At 35.1% G+C, this 15,116-nt stretch overlaps 1 protein-coding gene across 2 annotated transcripts in view; it reads right to left on the bottom strand.

Annotated features, from left to right (window-relative positions):
- The window catches only part of USP9X (ubiquitin specific peptidase 9 X-linked), a 132,186-nt gene that overhangs the window by 81,655 nt on the left and 35,415 nt on the right, over positions 1-15,116 (bottom strand). For both annotated transcript variants that reach the window (XM_027054125.2, XM_027054126.2), the window contains exons 3-11: positions 13,912-14,057; positions 11,230-11,309; positions 9,442-9,554; positions 7,932-8,150; positions 5,629-5,744; positions 5,180-5,431; positions 4,965-5,103; positions 3,149-3,301; positions 1,855-1,959 (exon numbers count right to left, since the gene is read on the bottom strand). In XM_027054125.2, coding sequence (XP_026909926.1) covers positions 1,855-1,959; positions 3,149-3,301; positions 4,965-5,103; positions 5,180-5,431; positions 5,629-5,744; positions 7,932-8,150; positions 9,442-9,554; positions 11,230-11,309; positions 13,912-14,057 — 1,323 coding nt within the window. The remainder of the gene's footprint in view (positions 1-1,854; positions 1,960-3,148; positions 3,302-4,964; positions 5,104-5,179; positions 5,432-5,628; positions 5,745-7,931; positions 8,151-9,441; positions 9,555-11,229; positions 11,310-13,911; positions 14,058-15,116) is intronic.

Raw genomic sequence — 15,116 nt, 5'->3', positions numbered from 1 at the left:
CTATTATTGTATTTAGACCATCCTCAAAAGAGGAGGGTCCAGGGGCTGTAGTAACAATTGACCTCTTTCCTTCTTCCATCATGGCCATCCTTGGTCATGCACTGTGGTATTTCAGAAGTCATCTCAAGTTTAAAAATGAATGGCAATTAACTTTAGAGTACCCATGATAATGGACTCTATGATTTCCTCAGCTGCCTTTGAAAGATATCAAACTGAATTTTTCCATAAGGCAATGATTTACAACTTTAATGTTGCCTAAGATACAACTAACTGAGAACGCTGCTTAAAATACAGGCTCTCAGGCCCCATACCTAGCAATTCAGATTTAGTTGGCTGTGAGGTAGAAACCAGTATTTCACATTTTTTTCTTCTATTGTGACACATCAAGAAAGGTAGTACAAGTATATAGCATTACTACAATACATAATGTAAAAACCTATGTAACTATTACTCAGGTCAAAAATAACACATGGCAAGCAGCACTCCAGAGGCTTGCTGGGTCTATTTCTGAAGTTTATGTTAATGCAATCGCAAACAAGATGTAGGACTTCTTGTGTGATTTTATTCCTTTCTTCAACTTTATTAGACCTATCCATATGGTTGAATTGCTCAAATTTGCTTTTTCTCATTGTGAGATCTTTCAGGATATGAACGTTCCACAATTTATCCATTACAAATAATTCTGCTTGCTATTACAAATAATTCTGCTACAAATGTTAAACGTGCACCCTGGTGCACATATGCCTTTCTCTAGAAGACCTATCCAGATGTCAAACTGATGAGTCATGAGAATCTTACACTTTGAGAAATATCAATCTGGTGATTGTAACAACTTATGTACCACCAGCAATCAGAATTTATTTTATATTAACTAATTAGATAAGAGGGCACAAGTGAGCGAGGAGCAGGAAGGAAGGGAGAAAGAGAGAATCCCACAAGGGAGAGGGAGGGGGGAGAGAGGGAGAGGGAGAAAGAAAGTGGGACTCACGCTCACAAACCAGGAGATCATGACCTGAGTCGAAGTCAGATGCTTAACCGACTGAGCCACCCAGGTGCCCCTATGATACTTTGGTCATCTAATGCCAGTTGTTAATACAACACCCCTTATTAACATGGCCATAAGGTCACATGTTCTTAAATCCACAAATTCACCAATCATATGGTTTTTACAAACCCAACACCAGCCAACTGTAGAGAAACCACTACCCAGTATGGCCTTAAAAGATACATGATGGTACCAATGCAGATAGCACTACAGGGGCAATTGGAATACCTTATGAGTTGTATTTGCACTTGTCTACGCATTTCACCACAGAATACCACGGTATTGGTAATCCGTGTTATTGACGCTTTTTTATTACAACTAATCATCCTTCCCTGAAGTCCTACAGTGCACTTAAGCATTTTAATAGAAATTCAAACTGCTAGAGGAAAGGAATCCAAATTGACAACCTGAGTTTAAAAGATTCCTTATTTATGAGACGCCTGGGTGGCTCAGTCGGTTCAGCATCTGACATCAGCTCAGGTCATGATGTCGTGATTCACAAGTTTGAGCCCAGTGTCGGGCTCTGTGCTGACAGGTCAGGATTCTGTGTCTCCCTCCTTCTGCCCCTCCCCTGCTCATGCTGTCTTTCAAAAATAAACATGAAAAAAAAATTTTTTTTAATTATTTATGAGGGCTATTAATATAAAAATGAACATTAAGTTCTTATTGGGGAAAAAAACTACCAATTCCTTCACACCTGAAACTGTTTAATAATTTCTACTTCTGTATTTACTGGCTAAGAGCAACTCAAAGATCTAATGAATTAATTTTATTAAAAATGAAGCGGCACTACTTTACCATGCTATTACCTTAAAGCAGTCAAAAAGATGATCAAGTTGTTCAGGAGAAAAATCCCATGCCAACTTTGCCAGTAGATCATGTACATTCTTCACAATGGCTTCATGCTTCCCCGCCTATTAAAAAACCAAAGAGCAAGCAGCATATTAGAATCTGGACAGCAGATAAGTTGTATATACTGTCTGACAGCTATTATTGACAAACTATTCCCATCATCTTCACCTAAGTGTGTACCATGAGAAAACTCGTAACATTTTAAATGTTTTAGAATTGCCCTCTAAAACCGGACAACTTAATTCCTTGATATACAAGGCTAATGTATACTTTGGGAATTCATGTGAGCCTTTATTAAAGTTTATTGAATTTAACGTGCCAATTTTAACACTGCAAGTAGAACAACAAGGTACACCAATGATCTTGTTTCAAAACTGGAAACTTAAGCATTCAAAGGAAAACAAAGTTTTTTTGGTTTCTACAGACTCAAAAAACAAAGCTTTGTAATCTAAAACTCAACAATACTTCCTAAGTGATCCGAATAGAAATTTGCATTTAAGATAATCAAATCACCTAGTTTCTGGCTCTGAAACCAAAAAAGTGACTTATCCTTCAGAAAAGCTATAAATCCTTTAGATTATTATAGGTCTTTTTAAATAGTGATTTAACTCTCCTATTGAAGTTTTCTTTGCATTAAAAGTTTATGAAAAACCAATTACAGATGTCTTATATTCTTGCAAGAGACATTCCTTATATTAATTTACTGTTTGACTCTTATTTAAAACCACCTACAATATGTGATGTAATATCATATAAATAAAAGAAATAATGGAGTGCCTGGGTGGCTCAGTCTTGGTTAAGCATTTGACTCTTGATTTTGGCTCAGGTCATGATCTCACGGTTCATGAGTTCAGACCGCACACTGGGCTCCGTGCTGACAGTGTGGAGCCTGCTTGGGATTCCCGTCTCCTCTCTCTGTCCCTCCCCACTAATGTTGTCTCCGTCTCTCTCAAAAATATGTATTAAAAAAAAGAAAAGGGGGAGAAAATACTTCAAAAATTTGTAGTAAATACTAAACAAAACCACGTACAAATTGCCAACCTTTGCCAAACATACAGTAAATGATGAATATATTTAAAATATCGTTGACTAGGTTAGATTCTTGACAGGCTTTCTATAAATGATTTATAAACATTTAAACACACTACAAATCAAACAAAGTAAGCCTTCATATCTCATTTTAGAACGACTACTATTAGTTTTTAGTAGCTCTTTTTAGAATCCGAATAGCCACCATCTGAAATTCCTTACCTGTGCTGCCCAGATATTATCAAGATCTTGTAAAGTCAGAGCTTTTTCTTTGATGACAAAACGAAGAATCTTCTCTAGCTTTTCTACATACTGTGGTTGATGCAGACTGTCTCGCAATACTATAGATAAGATATTGTTCTGCTGTATCCATTCCTAAATATAATTCAAAAACTTGTTTGAAAGAAACTGAAACACAGAAGCTTTTAAAATGTATGAAATATTGTTCATACTTTTAAACAACAGTAGTAGGGACTAAAAAATACAAAATAAATATACTAGTGCAATAGGTTTGTGTTTTACTCAAAACTATGAAAAACAGTAATTCCATGAAACTGAATTTTGCACAGAAATGTTTCCACCAATCAGAAAAGAGTGAAATCATTAACGAGATTCTACTTCAGCATTTATGCAGAGAAGTATTATTTTAGTCCAGCAAACACCAAGGTTTAGGTAATGAGAAGGGACCCATTTTAGGGTCTTTGGACTCCTTACATCAGTTTTGTTTGGGTGAAAATATGCCCTTTTATTTCTTGCTCTTATTTATTAACCAATTATGCTATTATTGCTTATCTATTAGCTCTTTAATCTTCTGAACAATCCTAATGAGGGAATATATTACCCTATTACAGAAGAGTAAACAGGCTCAGAAGTGTTAGAACTGGAATCTAAATCAAGGTTGCATGCTTCCCAAGTCTGTGTTTCTATAACACTATGCTATGTTGCTGACTGGCATTTATTTAATACCTATACCAATAGAAGAAAACTCCCTCAGTATACAAATAGGTACTAGCTCATACTGTGAAATTTCACAGTATTCAACCTAGTGAGAATAAGAAGTATTTAGCCCCAAAATGTGCTACAGAAATAGAGTTCTAGGTGGTAAAGGTCCATTTTTATTTCTAATCTGTTGCAGGTATGTCTGTGAAAATAAATATGTGGCAACTTCAAATTGCTACAACAGTTTCTGAACACTTGATGCCATTTTCTGTACTCATCCAGGACTGGCAACAGTTCAAGAACCAGACCTCAGACTACACTCTGAGGAGCATGGTGTTCAACCTGCCAACAAGGCAGACAGACAAATCACATACACAAAATCAGAGGTTTAACACCTGCCCCCAAACACAGAGCCAATGTTTACGAATCCTTCACATCTTTTATCACATTCTATTTATTGTCTCCCCTATTAAACTGAGGCCACCATGAGGGTAAGGACAGTTCTTTTACAGATTTACTGCACCAGACAGTATGCACTGAAGTTATTCAACCAATGTTTCCTAAATGGCATACTTACGCATTTTAAAACTACAAAATACTGAAGTATCTATGGTAAATAGTCTCTTAAACTTTCAATGCTAAAACAATATAAATAGAAGTGCTTAAATTCTTAACACGATAAAACATCAATTCGTGTATATCTTATTCCAGTGATTATATTTCCAATATTAAAATCTGTAAGTGGAATTGGTCAAATGAACAACAGGCCACTTCATGCATCAGGTACCAGATACTACCCGCTCTAATCCCAACATCACCGTTATCTGTTCCATTTCAACCAAACCCCCCAGACAAGCTAATTAATTCAGAATACCTACATTCAGCAGTAAGTTTATCAAAGATGTGCTAAGCTACCTAGATCACTACCAAATAAATTGTGTTATTACAAAAAGTTCTGAGGATTAAGAGTCCTAAATCAATCTGAACACCTCCCAGTTCTAAGGTTTCTTTAAAATGTTATTGCTAATATTAAGTAAAGCTATTCTAATTTTTGTTTGGGGCAGATTCTTATCCATGGAAGAAGAATCAAAGGACTTACTGCCATTCGTTCAGCTGTGAGCCATTCTTCCTCCTCAGGGTTACCATGTCGATGAGTATAGTAGGATACACTAGATATCACCTTATTAACTTCATTCAGTGCGTTCATCTTTCCGTTGAAAGAAGAAATTTGCAGTAATCTAGAAGAGAATTTCAGTGTTAAATAAGATTCTAAACATCCATATAATCGTTTATTTCAAGAGGTAAACATCTCACCTAAGTATCATTTTTAACCTAAATATTTCTAAATTTTTTACAGTTTCTTCTTGTCCTGGGACTCTTGAAGCTAAATTCTTCAAAGATTTAATAATCATGGAAAGAGCGTCATTTTTGGCTTCATTTTTTGCTTCTTTTTTCAGTTCTTCATCAGTTAAGTTTTCTAAAAAATGTGGGACCATTTCTATTACTGGAAGAAAGTACTTTTTCACTGTATGAAGAGTGAGAAACTCATAGCATTGCCCAAATGGTCTGAAAGAACAAAAACAAACAAACACGCTTAATACTTTCTTACAATTAACTAGGACTGAACTCAGATTTATTTACACTTAAAAAATCCAAGTTATCAGGTGAAGAGGAAACCATACTTGCAAGAAGAAAAGTTTTATCATGCAATTAAATAGGAATTCCTATAATACACTGAAGATTCATTTAAAAATGTAACTTACTTAATAAGGGCTGCAATTATTTGAACATTTAATGCTGATCCATTAATAAAACGATCATGCAAAATCTGGAACCCATTTAAAGTGCCGAATTTGTTGAGAAGATCCACCAGCCAACCCTGCAATACAGTTAGTGAAAAAGGTTAATGTCCTGCTTTCAGGGAAGAAAAGGACCATCTGAAATAATTTCTTGACTGAAAAATACTAGAAACAGGAAACTCAATAAATTATGTAATATCATCTGTGAAATAAAACAAAATAGGACATATTATTCACAGTAATCCTCTCTGTGAGAAAGAAGCATGAATGGCAGTACAAGTGAAATCACTAGGTCACAGTTGTGTGTTCGTACCAATTAACGCTGAACAGGAACGAGAAGCCATGTTTCTATTTCAGAGACCTCATTATATGAGAATACCTTATTACCTGAAGAATTTTAAACTTAAGAGGATAAAAAAAAAAATTTTAAATAAGAAAAAGGTATTTGATGACATAAGACAATATTTGAATTCATTTTTTATTGTAGTTGTGAATAATTAAAAATTCCCTATAAATACAATAATCTTAAAGCCTGAAAGTGAACTATTAAATACAAACCCCTGGTATTGTATCTGTTGCTCCTAACTAGAACATGCTGGTTGATGCTTTTGCTGGCTCATGTGAATGCCCCAATTCTCACCTTAGAGATAACCAGGATGTAATAGTATGGATTGTCTTTCAACCTCTTCACTAGGGGATAGCAATACTCAAAAGTACAATGCAGCTGGGATAGCCAATGGTCTGTGGAGTTAAAAGCATGCCTAATATGTAAAACTTAAAGGTAATTTCTTTACTGACTCTTAAGCAAAAATAATTTCTATAGCTACTTAAAAAACAAAAACATAAAAACCATGTCCAGGACAAAGGGAAAACAGAAATATAAGATAATTGCTCTAAAGAGACAATATGGTACCTAAAGGTAGTTTTGACAGGATTTTAAGTCTAAATCAATTAAATTCTCTACAAAATTAACCACCATTTCTCTATGTAAGTTTTCATTATAGTATTTTCCTGCCTTGTTATTTGGTCTTAAAAAGCTAATTCCAGAACAATTAAAAATCTGAGCATTTTAATCCACCAGTCCCTTTCGGCATTCAGCAATTCTAGGAAAGTACATACTCATTATGTATTATAAATAAATACATATATATATATACACACACACATATAATAGCATATGCATGCACACAGTAAAATAATCAGTCTAAAGCTAATCCTAGGTTTTCAGCTATACTGTATGTTTAAGCTATCAGGAACATTCTATTAGTAATACTCAAGCAGGGCTAGGTTTCAAAGAAAGACATAAAAAGATCTTCAACCAGAAGCCATCTTAAATCAAGTTGTTTCCTGGGAGTCTGTAAAGATGATCATTGACCTACAGAGCAAAAATTAAAGAAAGAAATACAGATATATTTTGGAGACTGTCATTGTTTGGTCATTAATTTGATTTACCAAAACAAAAAAAGGCACCAAGTGGAAACAATATGAATCTTGGGAAATATAAAAAATCCCAGCTCTAAGTTTAACACATTTTGAGGATTTCCACTTTTAAATGAATAAACCAAGAATTTTATGTATAAATTCAAATTTTCCATGCTGGGTTTTCCTTTTTGTAAGGCTCACAATATTCAAGTTTCCCTAAATTCTAAAATTTAAAAACTATGTATTGTTATATAGTATTTATTAAAAGATGTACAGTTAGGGATGTAGTTTTTTTATTTTGCATACTCTGTCTATGCAAATATAGAAAATTTACATTTGAGAAATTTTACGATGATGTATATGTATGACATGTTCTAAGTTTTACTATTTTGCTTTCATTTATAATTTCTCTAATTTTACTTTTGTGACACATTACTAGACATAGGATATACTTGGTCTTGAAGTCAAAACATTAGAATGTCTACAGTGATCATGGCCTTGGTCAAAGAAGTCATCTCATCTATTCTACTCTTATTTATGAGGACAATTAAGGCCTGTTTCACATTAACCCAATTTATGATTATTCCCCAAAAGGCTGGCAGAAGTCAATGGGGACTAACTACGTGGAGAGAGCTAAAACAAACAAAACCATAATCCCAAACAATTTTGTCACTTAGAATTCAATAAAGCTGGGGGGTGGTTGGTTAGAATCCAAACTACAAAATAATGCAGAATCCCTTTAATAGTAACCTGAAATTACGCTTCTTCACATTAACAGGTGGTTCAGATCTTTGACAGCTATGAGGCAGAGCAAAACCATTAATTATGAAAATAAACCAACACACTTTTGGTGATCGAGGGTCTGGAGAACGAGCGAAGAGTTCATCTTCAGGCAACTGAACACTTGAAGAAACGGATTCACATGGACGTGTACCATTGTAGATATGGAATTTGCAATGAGGATTTAAGGCCATGGAGAGAAGTTCTAGAAGTGGAAACCAGTCTTGGGATAACTTGGCCACACATAGCTCCACCAGGCGATGCGTATTGTTGATAATACACCTCTGTTATATATAAGGGGGAAAGGTGATTTAGAAGATCAGATCATTGCAACTCCAAATAGAAAGATCCTCCCATCTTAATTATATTTTAATTACCATCTCTCCATTTTTCTATCGTGATCATTTAAACTGTTTAATATTGGGATCAAACAGATATATTTAAAAAATGAATTAACATTTACTATCCTTTATATAGTACCTACTTGAAAAAAGCCATTTGTAATGGCTTACAAAATGAAGTAGGCAATGCCCAAGCCTATGATGTCCATAGACAAGATGCAAGTTACCTTTTTTTTGTCTTTGCAATTTATACACTAGAGGCAGCAATTCTAACATCTACGCAATACAGTAAGTACCCAAGATGGAGTAGATTTGCTATCTAAGCCTCAAGGCAAAAGTCTAATAGCACTTCCAAAGTTTCCATTTCTTTACTTACAAAGTTACATGTTGAATTAGAAGATTTTGTGATTTTTGTGCTATGGTTACATTTGAAAAATAGTTCACAGAGCACAAAAATATCTGCTTCACAGCTTATGACATTTCCACAGTATGAATATGGAACAGAAACTTGAAGTAATCATGGATGGCATTTCATCAATCGAAGATGCACTTTTTTTTTACTTTTTTTTAAATCTCTGGAATGTGATTATATCTTATAATCAATGCATACTAGTTTCTTGGATGGTATAGAGAAAACTTGCATTTGCTTCTTCTGGTCACTTGGGCATACCATGAACCAGAGACCACTTTATCCATTTGAGGATTTTTTTTGTTTCACAGCCGTAATCTGAATTTAGACTGCAAAACTCTGAATGCTGGCCTGTGGTTTAAATTTTCAGGTGATTTTTACCTCCTCTAAGATGCCACGGTTGAGACATACAGGTTTTTTGCATCCCTTTCTGTGTGGTAACTTCATTTCTCTGCTTTGACCTTTATGTCCCAGATACTAGACTCCCTAATCTTAGCTGTTTTTCTTCCTTAGTGGTACATACAATGAGTACATGGTACATCTCAAAACTGATGAACGTGGTCATAAAGGCACTTGAGAACCCAGGAGACAGATTATTAAACCAAAGGTCTCTAAATCTCACACTAAAATGATCATGCTTTCTTCTATAGAAATTATAAGTTATAAGAAATATTTTTAAAGTTTCTCAGTTTTAGACCCTTGAATTTAATTCAATTAATGAATCAAATATATAACCAAATATGTATTTCACATACATAGGAGAAAACACTCAACATAAGCATCACTGTGGAAATCTGATTTTTTAAAGTCACATGCAAGACTCACATGAATTTCAAACTTCCAGCCACTCACTGCCTCATCTGTAAGGATTTTAGTGAATGATATTGTTAGCCCATCTCTGAAAAATCGTTGACATGCTTCACTTTTAACATCAAGGCCTAAGGGAAGAAAAATAAATGTGAACAAAGTATTTTTCTGATGGTCTCACAATGCCCGATTACATGATAAAAAGTAATAAATAAACTACTCACTGATAAGTAAGAAATTCAGACTGGCTTTGGAAAAAACATTATCTTAAGAGGTCAAAAAGACAAATACACTACAAGTATTATCAAAGTTCCTATGTGTCAAGAAGGTAACAGATTCATAAACAAAAATAATCAATGAATTTCAAAATTATTTAACTGTATAAAAGTACATGAAATCAAGTAATAGGTGAATTGAAAACATTTCAAATTATGACACTAGACCTTAACCACACGAAGATTATCAGTGCCACTGAGAAGGAATCTAAATGCTTCAGAGCATTTTACTCCCTGAAAATAAAATTTAAAACTTAAAAAATGAGGTTTCACAACTATTTTTAAAATCTTATTTTGGTTGTAAACGATCTGTTAGACATCAGTATCTTCATACTATTCTACATAAGTGTTTGATTAAATAAGATGAATTGTTTTTGTCTCTCTTTCACTGTCCCAGCATTTATGCTTCTTTGTATTTTTGCTTAGTTTCATCTGATTTCAGAAAGGCAACAGAGCTGAATGCTCCGCCCTGCCAAACACAGAGAAAATCTTTAACTCTTGATAACACAATGAAAAGTGATTCAATCTGTATATAAAATGTTCTCTGATTTTGACTGCAGAAAAGAGAACATTTAAACTCAGTACTGTATTTAAAAATCTGAACCTTGCTTAAAATAAACCATGGTCCCATGGGGGGGCAGGGGGTTCTACATCCAGTGAATCTCAAGGAATATTAAATGAGATACCATTATGTGTTCTTACCTATCACTGTGCAGTCAGGACCTAGAACATGCCTATTACAAATGTCTTCGAAAATTTCCTCAATAAATGTGTAAATGAACAAAAGAAATTTGGGTAGTAGAAAATAATTATAATATGGAAATGTTTTTTCATAATTAGATTATTTTTCAAGATTAAAAAGATGTGGAGAGACATTCTTTAAACGAAGGAAGGAAACTATTTTAAGATAAAAAAAAATATTACCCTTGCCATGGAGACAAATAAGCATATTAATTTTTATAATGATCAACTTCAATTATGATAAATGCCTATTGATAGTTAGAACACATCCATGGCTACCATATTTCAAAAACTAAAATGTCATTTATTTTAATATCCAATGCCTTAAAATTAAAAGAATGTTATAGTCCTTTGCTAAGAGAATTCAACTGCACCTAGAGCAGACCAAAGCCACTAGAAAAAATGATCAATTCAGGCACTGAGGTTTCACTTCTAGACGACAAGGTAAAAACACCCAACCAGAAAGTTTCAAGCCTTTTTTCTTTTAGTGAAAAATCAAATCTTTTTAGTGTATTAAGAAAAATAATAAACACGTAAGCTGAACAGTAAAAATGAATATACACCAATTTTATGCATAACTTCAGCTAGTTAATGAATACCCCTGAAGGCTGACCAAAGGACCTGAACCCTTGTTCTAGGTATGTATCATAAGCCACAGCAAGAAAACTTAAGATGTTCTAGTCTAGGAATACCCAGTTAAATGTCCATAAGAGAGGAAAACAAGTGGGGATAAAGTGAAAGTGAATCTAGTAACATACATTATGAAAAGCATAAGAACATCTAAACTTACCTTTTTTACTAAGATCAATAGCAGCTTCTAAAAGCACTTCTAATTCCCCTTTCGGCAAAACTGGAACCACCCATCGAGGCCTAAGGATTTTAATAATATAAAAAGATGTTTATTGGCTGCACTCTAAAAGAGGCACTATAAATGAGTTACTAATTATAATTATTCACCTCACCACGAAAAAATTAAATATTAACTCTAAAAAACATTAAAATTTTAAAACAAGGCTGGCAGAGTATCTGCTTTGTGAAACTAAGCTCCATCTGTTGTCTCTACAATTTTTTAAAGAATTGTCAAACAAAAGATAGCAAGGAGGGGAGAGGAAGCTATTTTTTTAATTTTTTGAGAGAGAGACACCGCGAGAGCAGGGGAGGGCCAGATACAGAATCTGAAGCAGGGTCTAGGCTCTGAGCTGTCAGCACAGAGCCCAACACGGGGCTCGAACTCACAAACCGAACTGTTCAGTCATGACCTCGGCCACCCATGTGCCCCAAAAGGAAATTATTTTAATAACAAAGAATATAAAACTACCATAACAACCAAGTATCAATTAAATGGATACTTATTGTTTGAGTTCATAGGAAAGAGCTCTTTCAGAATTATGATGAACCTCTTAGTTGACTTTAATTTCTTCACAAAGAAGAAAAATTTAGGTGGAAAATGAGGGTTTTCTGCCTCAATTCACATAATTCATCAATTTATCCTGAAGGATGTGGGTCTCCAGGCCTCTCTGCCTCCATAGGTACCCTCCTCCCTCCAACAAGGATGCAGCGCACACCCAGGTGGTGCTTTCTGTGGTCCCAGTGGCAGCCCAACCATCTGCGAGTCCATCCTTTTCCTACCCCTTCTTCCTCATCCTTCTCACTGCTCCAAAAACCCTTGATTTGAAAAAAAAAAAAAAAAAAGTGCTCCATGACTAATATATGCAAACTTTTGTCTTCAAGTCTGCATAACAAGTACCCTTTAATAACAATCACCAGACAAAGATCAAAACGCAACAATAAAACCTTTTGCTAGGTCTCTGCTACAGAGAAAGAATAACCAGGGACAAAACAAATAACTTTATACAATTTCAATGTATATATTGTATACTACCAGAATCACAGCTAATGTGTTCTTTCAAATATACTTATTAAATACAATGAGTTAAAAAATATATTAATAGAAAATTTTTCAAGATAAATGAAGTGAGAAAAGCAAGACAAAATGATTTGGTAAGAAATCTCACATTTGTAGAAAAATCAATACAAATCATAGTAAACACAAAGATAATCTGAAGAGTCTACTCCTTATTGTTAGTAATTAAGATTTTTTAAAATGCTTATTTATTTTTGAGAGAAAGACAAAGAGTGAGAGTGGAGAAGGAGCAGAGAGGGAGAGGAAGACAGAGAATCTGAAGCCGGCTCCGCTGTCAGCGCAAAGCCTGCCTGACGCGGAGCTCAAACCCACAAACTGTAAAATTATGACCTGGGCCAAAGTTGGATGCTCAACCGACTGAGGCACCCCTCAGGCACCCCTATTGTTAGTAATTTTTTCTTGAGACGTGTATACAGAAGAAGGAAATTATAGAGAACTTTATCAACACTGTATTTCCACGGATAACAATGCATACTTCTATTACTTATGTAATCAAGATTTTGGGGGGGAAAAAGAGGGGGTTCTATTTCCCCTATTATATATATTAAGTATTAACGGATTTTTAGAAAGTCAAACAATAAAGAAAATTTAGTAACGCAAATGCTTGTAAGTCTTGTGTATTTTCCTTACTTTCCTTTTTAGGAGTTAAAGGGATGTGTCACACCTCCCTAGCACTCACTTGTTGACCCCACAGCCTGGTGAAGACCACTGCCATATGTGGTTCCCCCCCAACACACTCTTCCCTCATCTTTTTTTTTTTTTTTAATGTTTATTTGGGGGTGGGGGGGGGAGGAACAGAGGGAGACACAGAATCCAAAGCAGGATCCAGGCTCTGAGCTGTCAGCACAGAGCCCAACGAGGCACCTGAACTCATAAACCGTGAGATCAAGACCTCAGCTGAAGTCAGCTGCTTAACCTACTGAGCCACCTAGGTACCCCATTCCCTTATCTTCTTCAAATCTTTTTCTTCCTCTGCACACAAGCCTTAAACTTACATTCTCCTGGAGTCTTCCACTACAAGTACAAAAAATTATACTCTAAACTTGCCCCTGAAGTGAAGATCAAGAGAAACAAATAGCAGAGATGGTTAAATGCCTCAGGCTAGTAAAGGGTTCACAAGGGGCAGGCTCTGAGGAACTCATGTTCTTGTGACCTGGCTTACCTCAAGACCATGTAAAAATCATGAAAATCACCCAGCAATCAGGACAACCAACATACCAAAAAGAAAAAAAAAGTTCATAAACATTCAAAAAGGGAAATCATACATATGGTTCTACTTCAGAAACACACCAGCTTGGGTCATCATCAATTCTAAAAACTTTACTGACACTGTTACTCCCTTTCGTTTTTCAAATCCTTTAAGAACCATGGGTTACAAAGTACTTGGTAATCACCAAGATGTTAAGGCTATTAAGGAGGCGGCGTGGCTAACTGTGGTATTTCTGTCCACTCTTCCTCTTTTCTTATTTACTACTAATCACTGTGCTAAGAAACCATTGGTTCTCCTGTGTATTACACACATTAAGAAAACAAAACAAATTAACTCACCTATTGATCATGTCATCCAACTTTGCCAGGTCAGTATGTGGAAATGCAGGTTCCTCATCTTCAAGCTGTGGTGGAGCATCACCTTGACCTTGTTCATCTGGGGGAGTTGCCGGGGAATTTTCATTGGAAGAATCAGGCGATGAAGTCTTAAAAATCAGATATTCCAGATTTAGGTTTCTATACCATATGTACATTTAATAATTCAAACACCAACACAGATTAGAGTAAAAGAGTAAAACTTTAAAGATAAAATCATAGTAAGTTTATGATGCTTCAGGAAGTCTCTGTGCTACTGTGCTGTAATTTCACCTAATCCCCAAGAGCCTAAGAAAGTATTAGATGCCTATTTTATAGATGAAAAAACAAACTCAGACAGTAAGTAATTAGCCCAAGGTCACACAGCTCCAACTCTATGGTCAGGATTTGAATCCAGGTTTGTGTTAACCATGATGTATACTGCTCCTCTACTTACATTTCCCATTATGTGAGCCCTGTCACAACAGGAATTACTAGACAAGTATGAAACCACATTTCTCGTGACGAGCACGGAGTAATGTACAGGATTGTTGAATCATACAGCTGAAACTAATATAACACTGTATGGTAATTATATTTGGATATCAAAAATAAGTAAAATTCAAAACAAACAAAGAGCAAACCTATTGAATCTCTACTAGTTCCTGGTTTAAAAAAGCATCTTGGGCATCCAACACAACCTTTGACTATGTTTAAAGAAACCTAAATAGTGGATAACAAATTTATGACACAAGAAGACTTAACAACTCTGTCCAGTATCTATGACCATGTACTTCAGTATTTTATGGCCTAAAAGTGGGAACTGGAGAGGAAAAGGAATGACGTTGACACACTTATTTGGAAAAATAAAATTAAAACCTGACTTGCTTGCTTCTCTAAAATGGCAGAGGGAGAGGAAGAGAGGAGGGGCAAAGGGAGTGCATGTGTGTCTCTTTTCTACCATACTTGTAATAGACTAATCTAATAATAACTGGACAATAAGAACTTATCCCCAAGTGCCAAATTTAAGTATCCCACGGTAACAGTATTTTTGCCTAAAAACTCATCCATACAGAATTCTATGTAAACATGTACCAACTGTAAGCAGCAGGTCTATGGTTCACGTGCACGCAACTCAGTTATAAATTCACCTGTAAGTGCCGTTAGAGCTGCGCGTCACAAATTTTAGT

Source organism: Acinonyx jubatus, chromosome X, assembly GCF_027475565.1.
Source record: "Acinonyx jubatus isolate Ajub_Pintada_27869175 chromosome X, VMU_Ajub_asm_v1.0, whole genome shotgun sequence".
Lineage (NCBI taxonomy): Eukaryota > Metazoa > Chordata > Mammalia > Carnivora > Felidae > Acinonyx > Acinonyx jubatus.
Note: the sequence above shows the minus strand (reverse complement) of the source record. Positions and strands in the feature narration are given on the sequence as shown.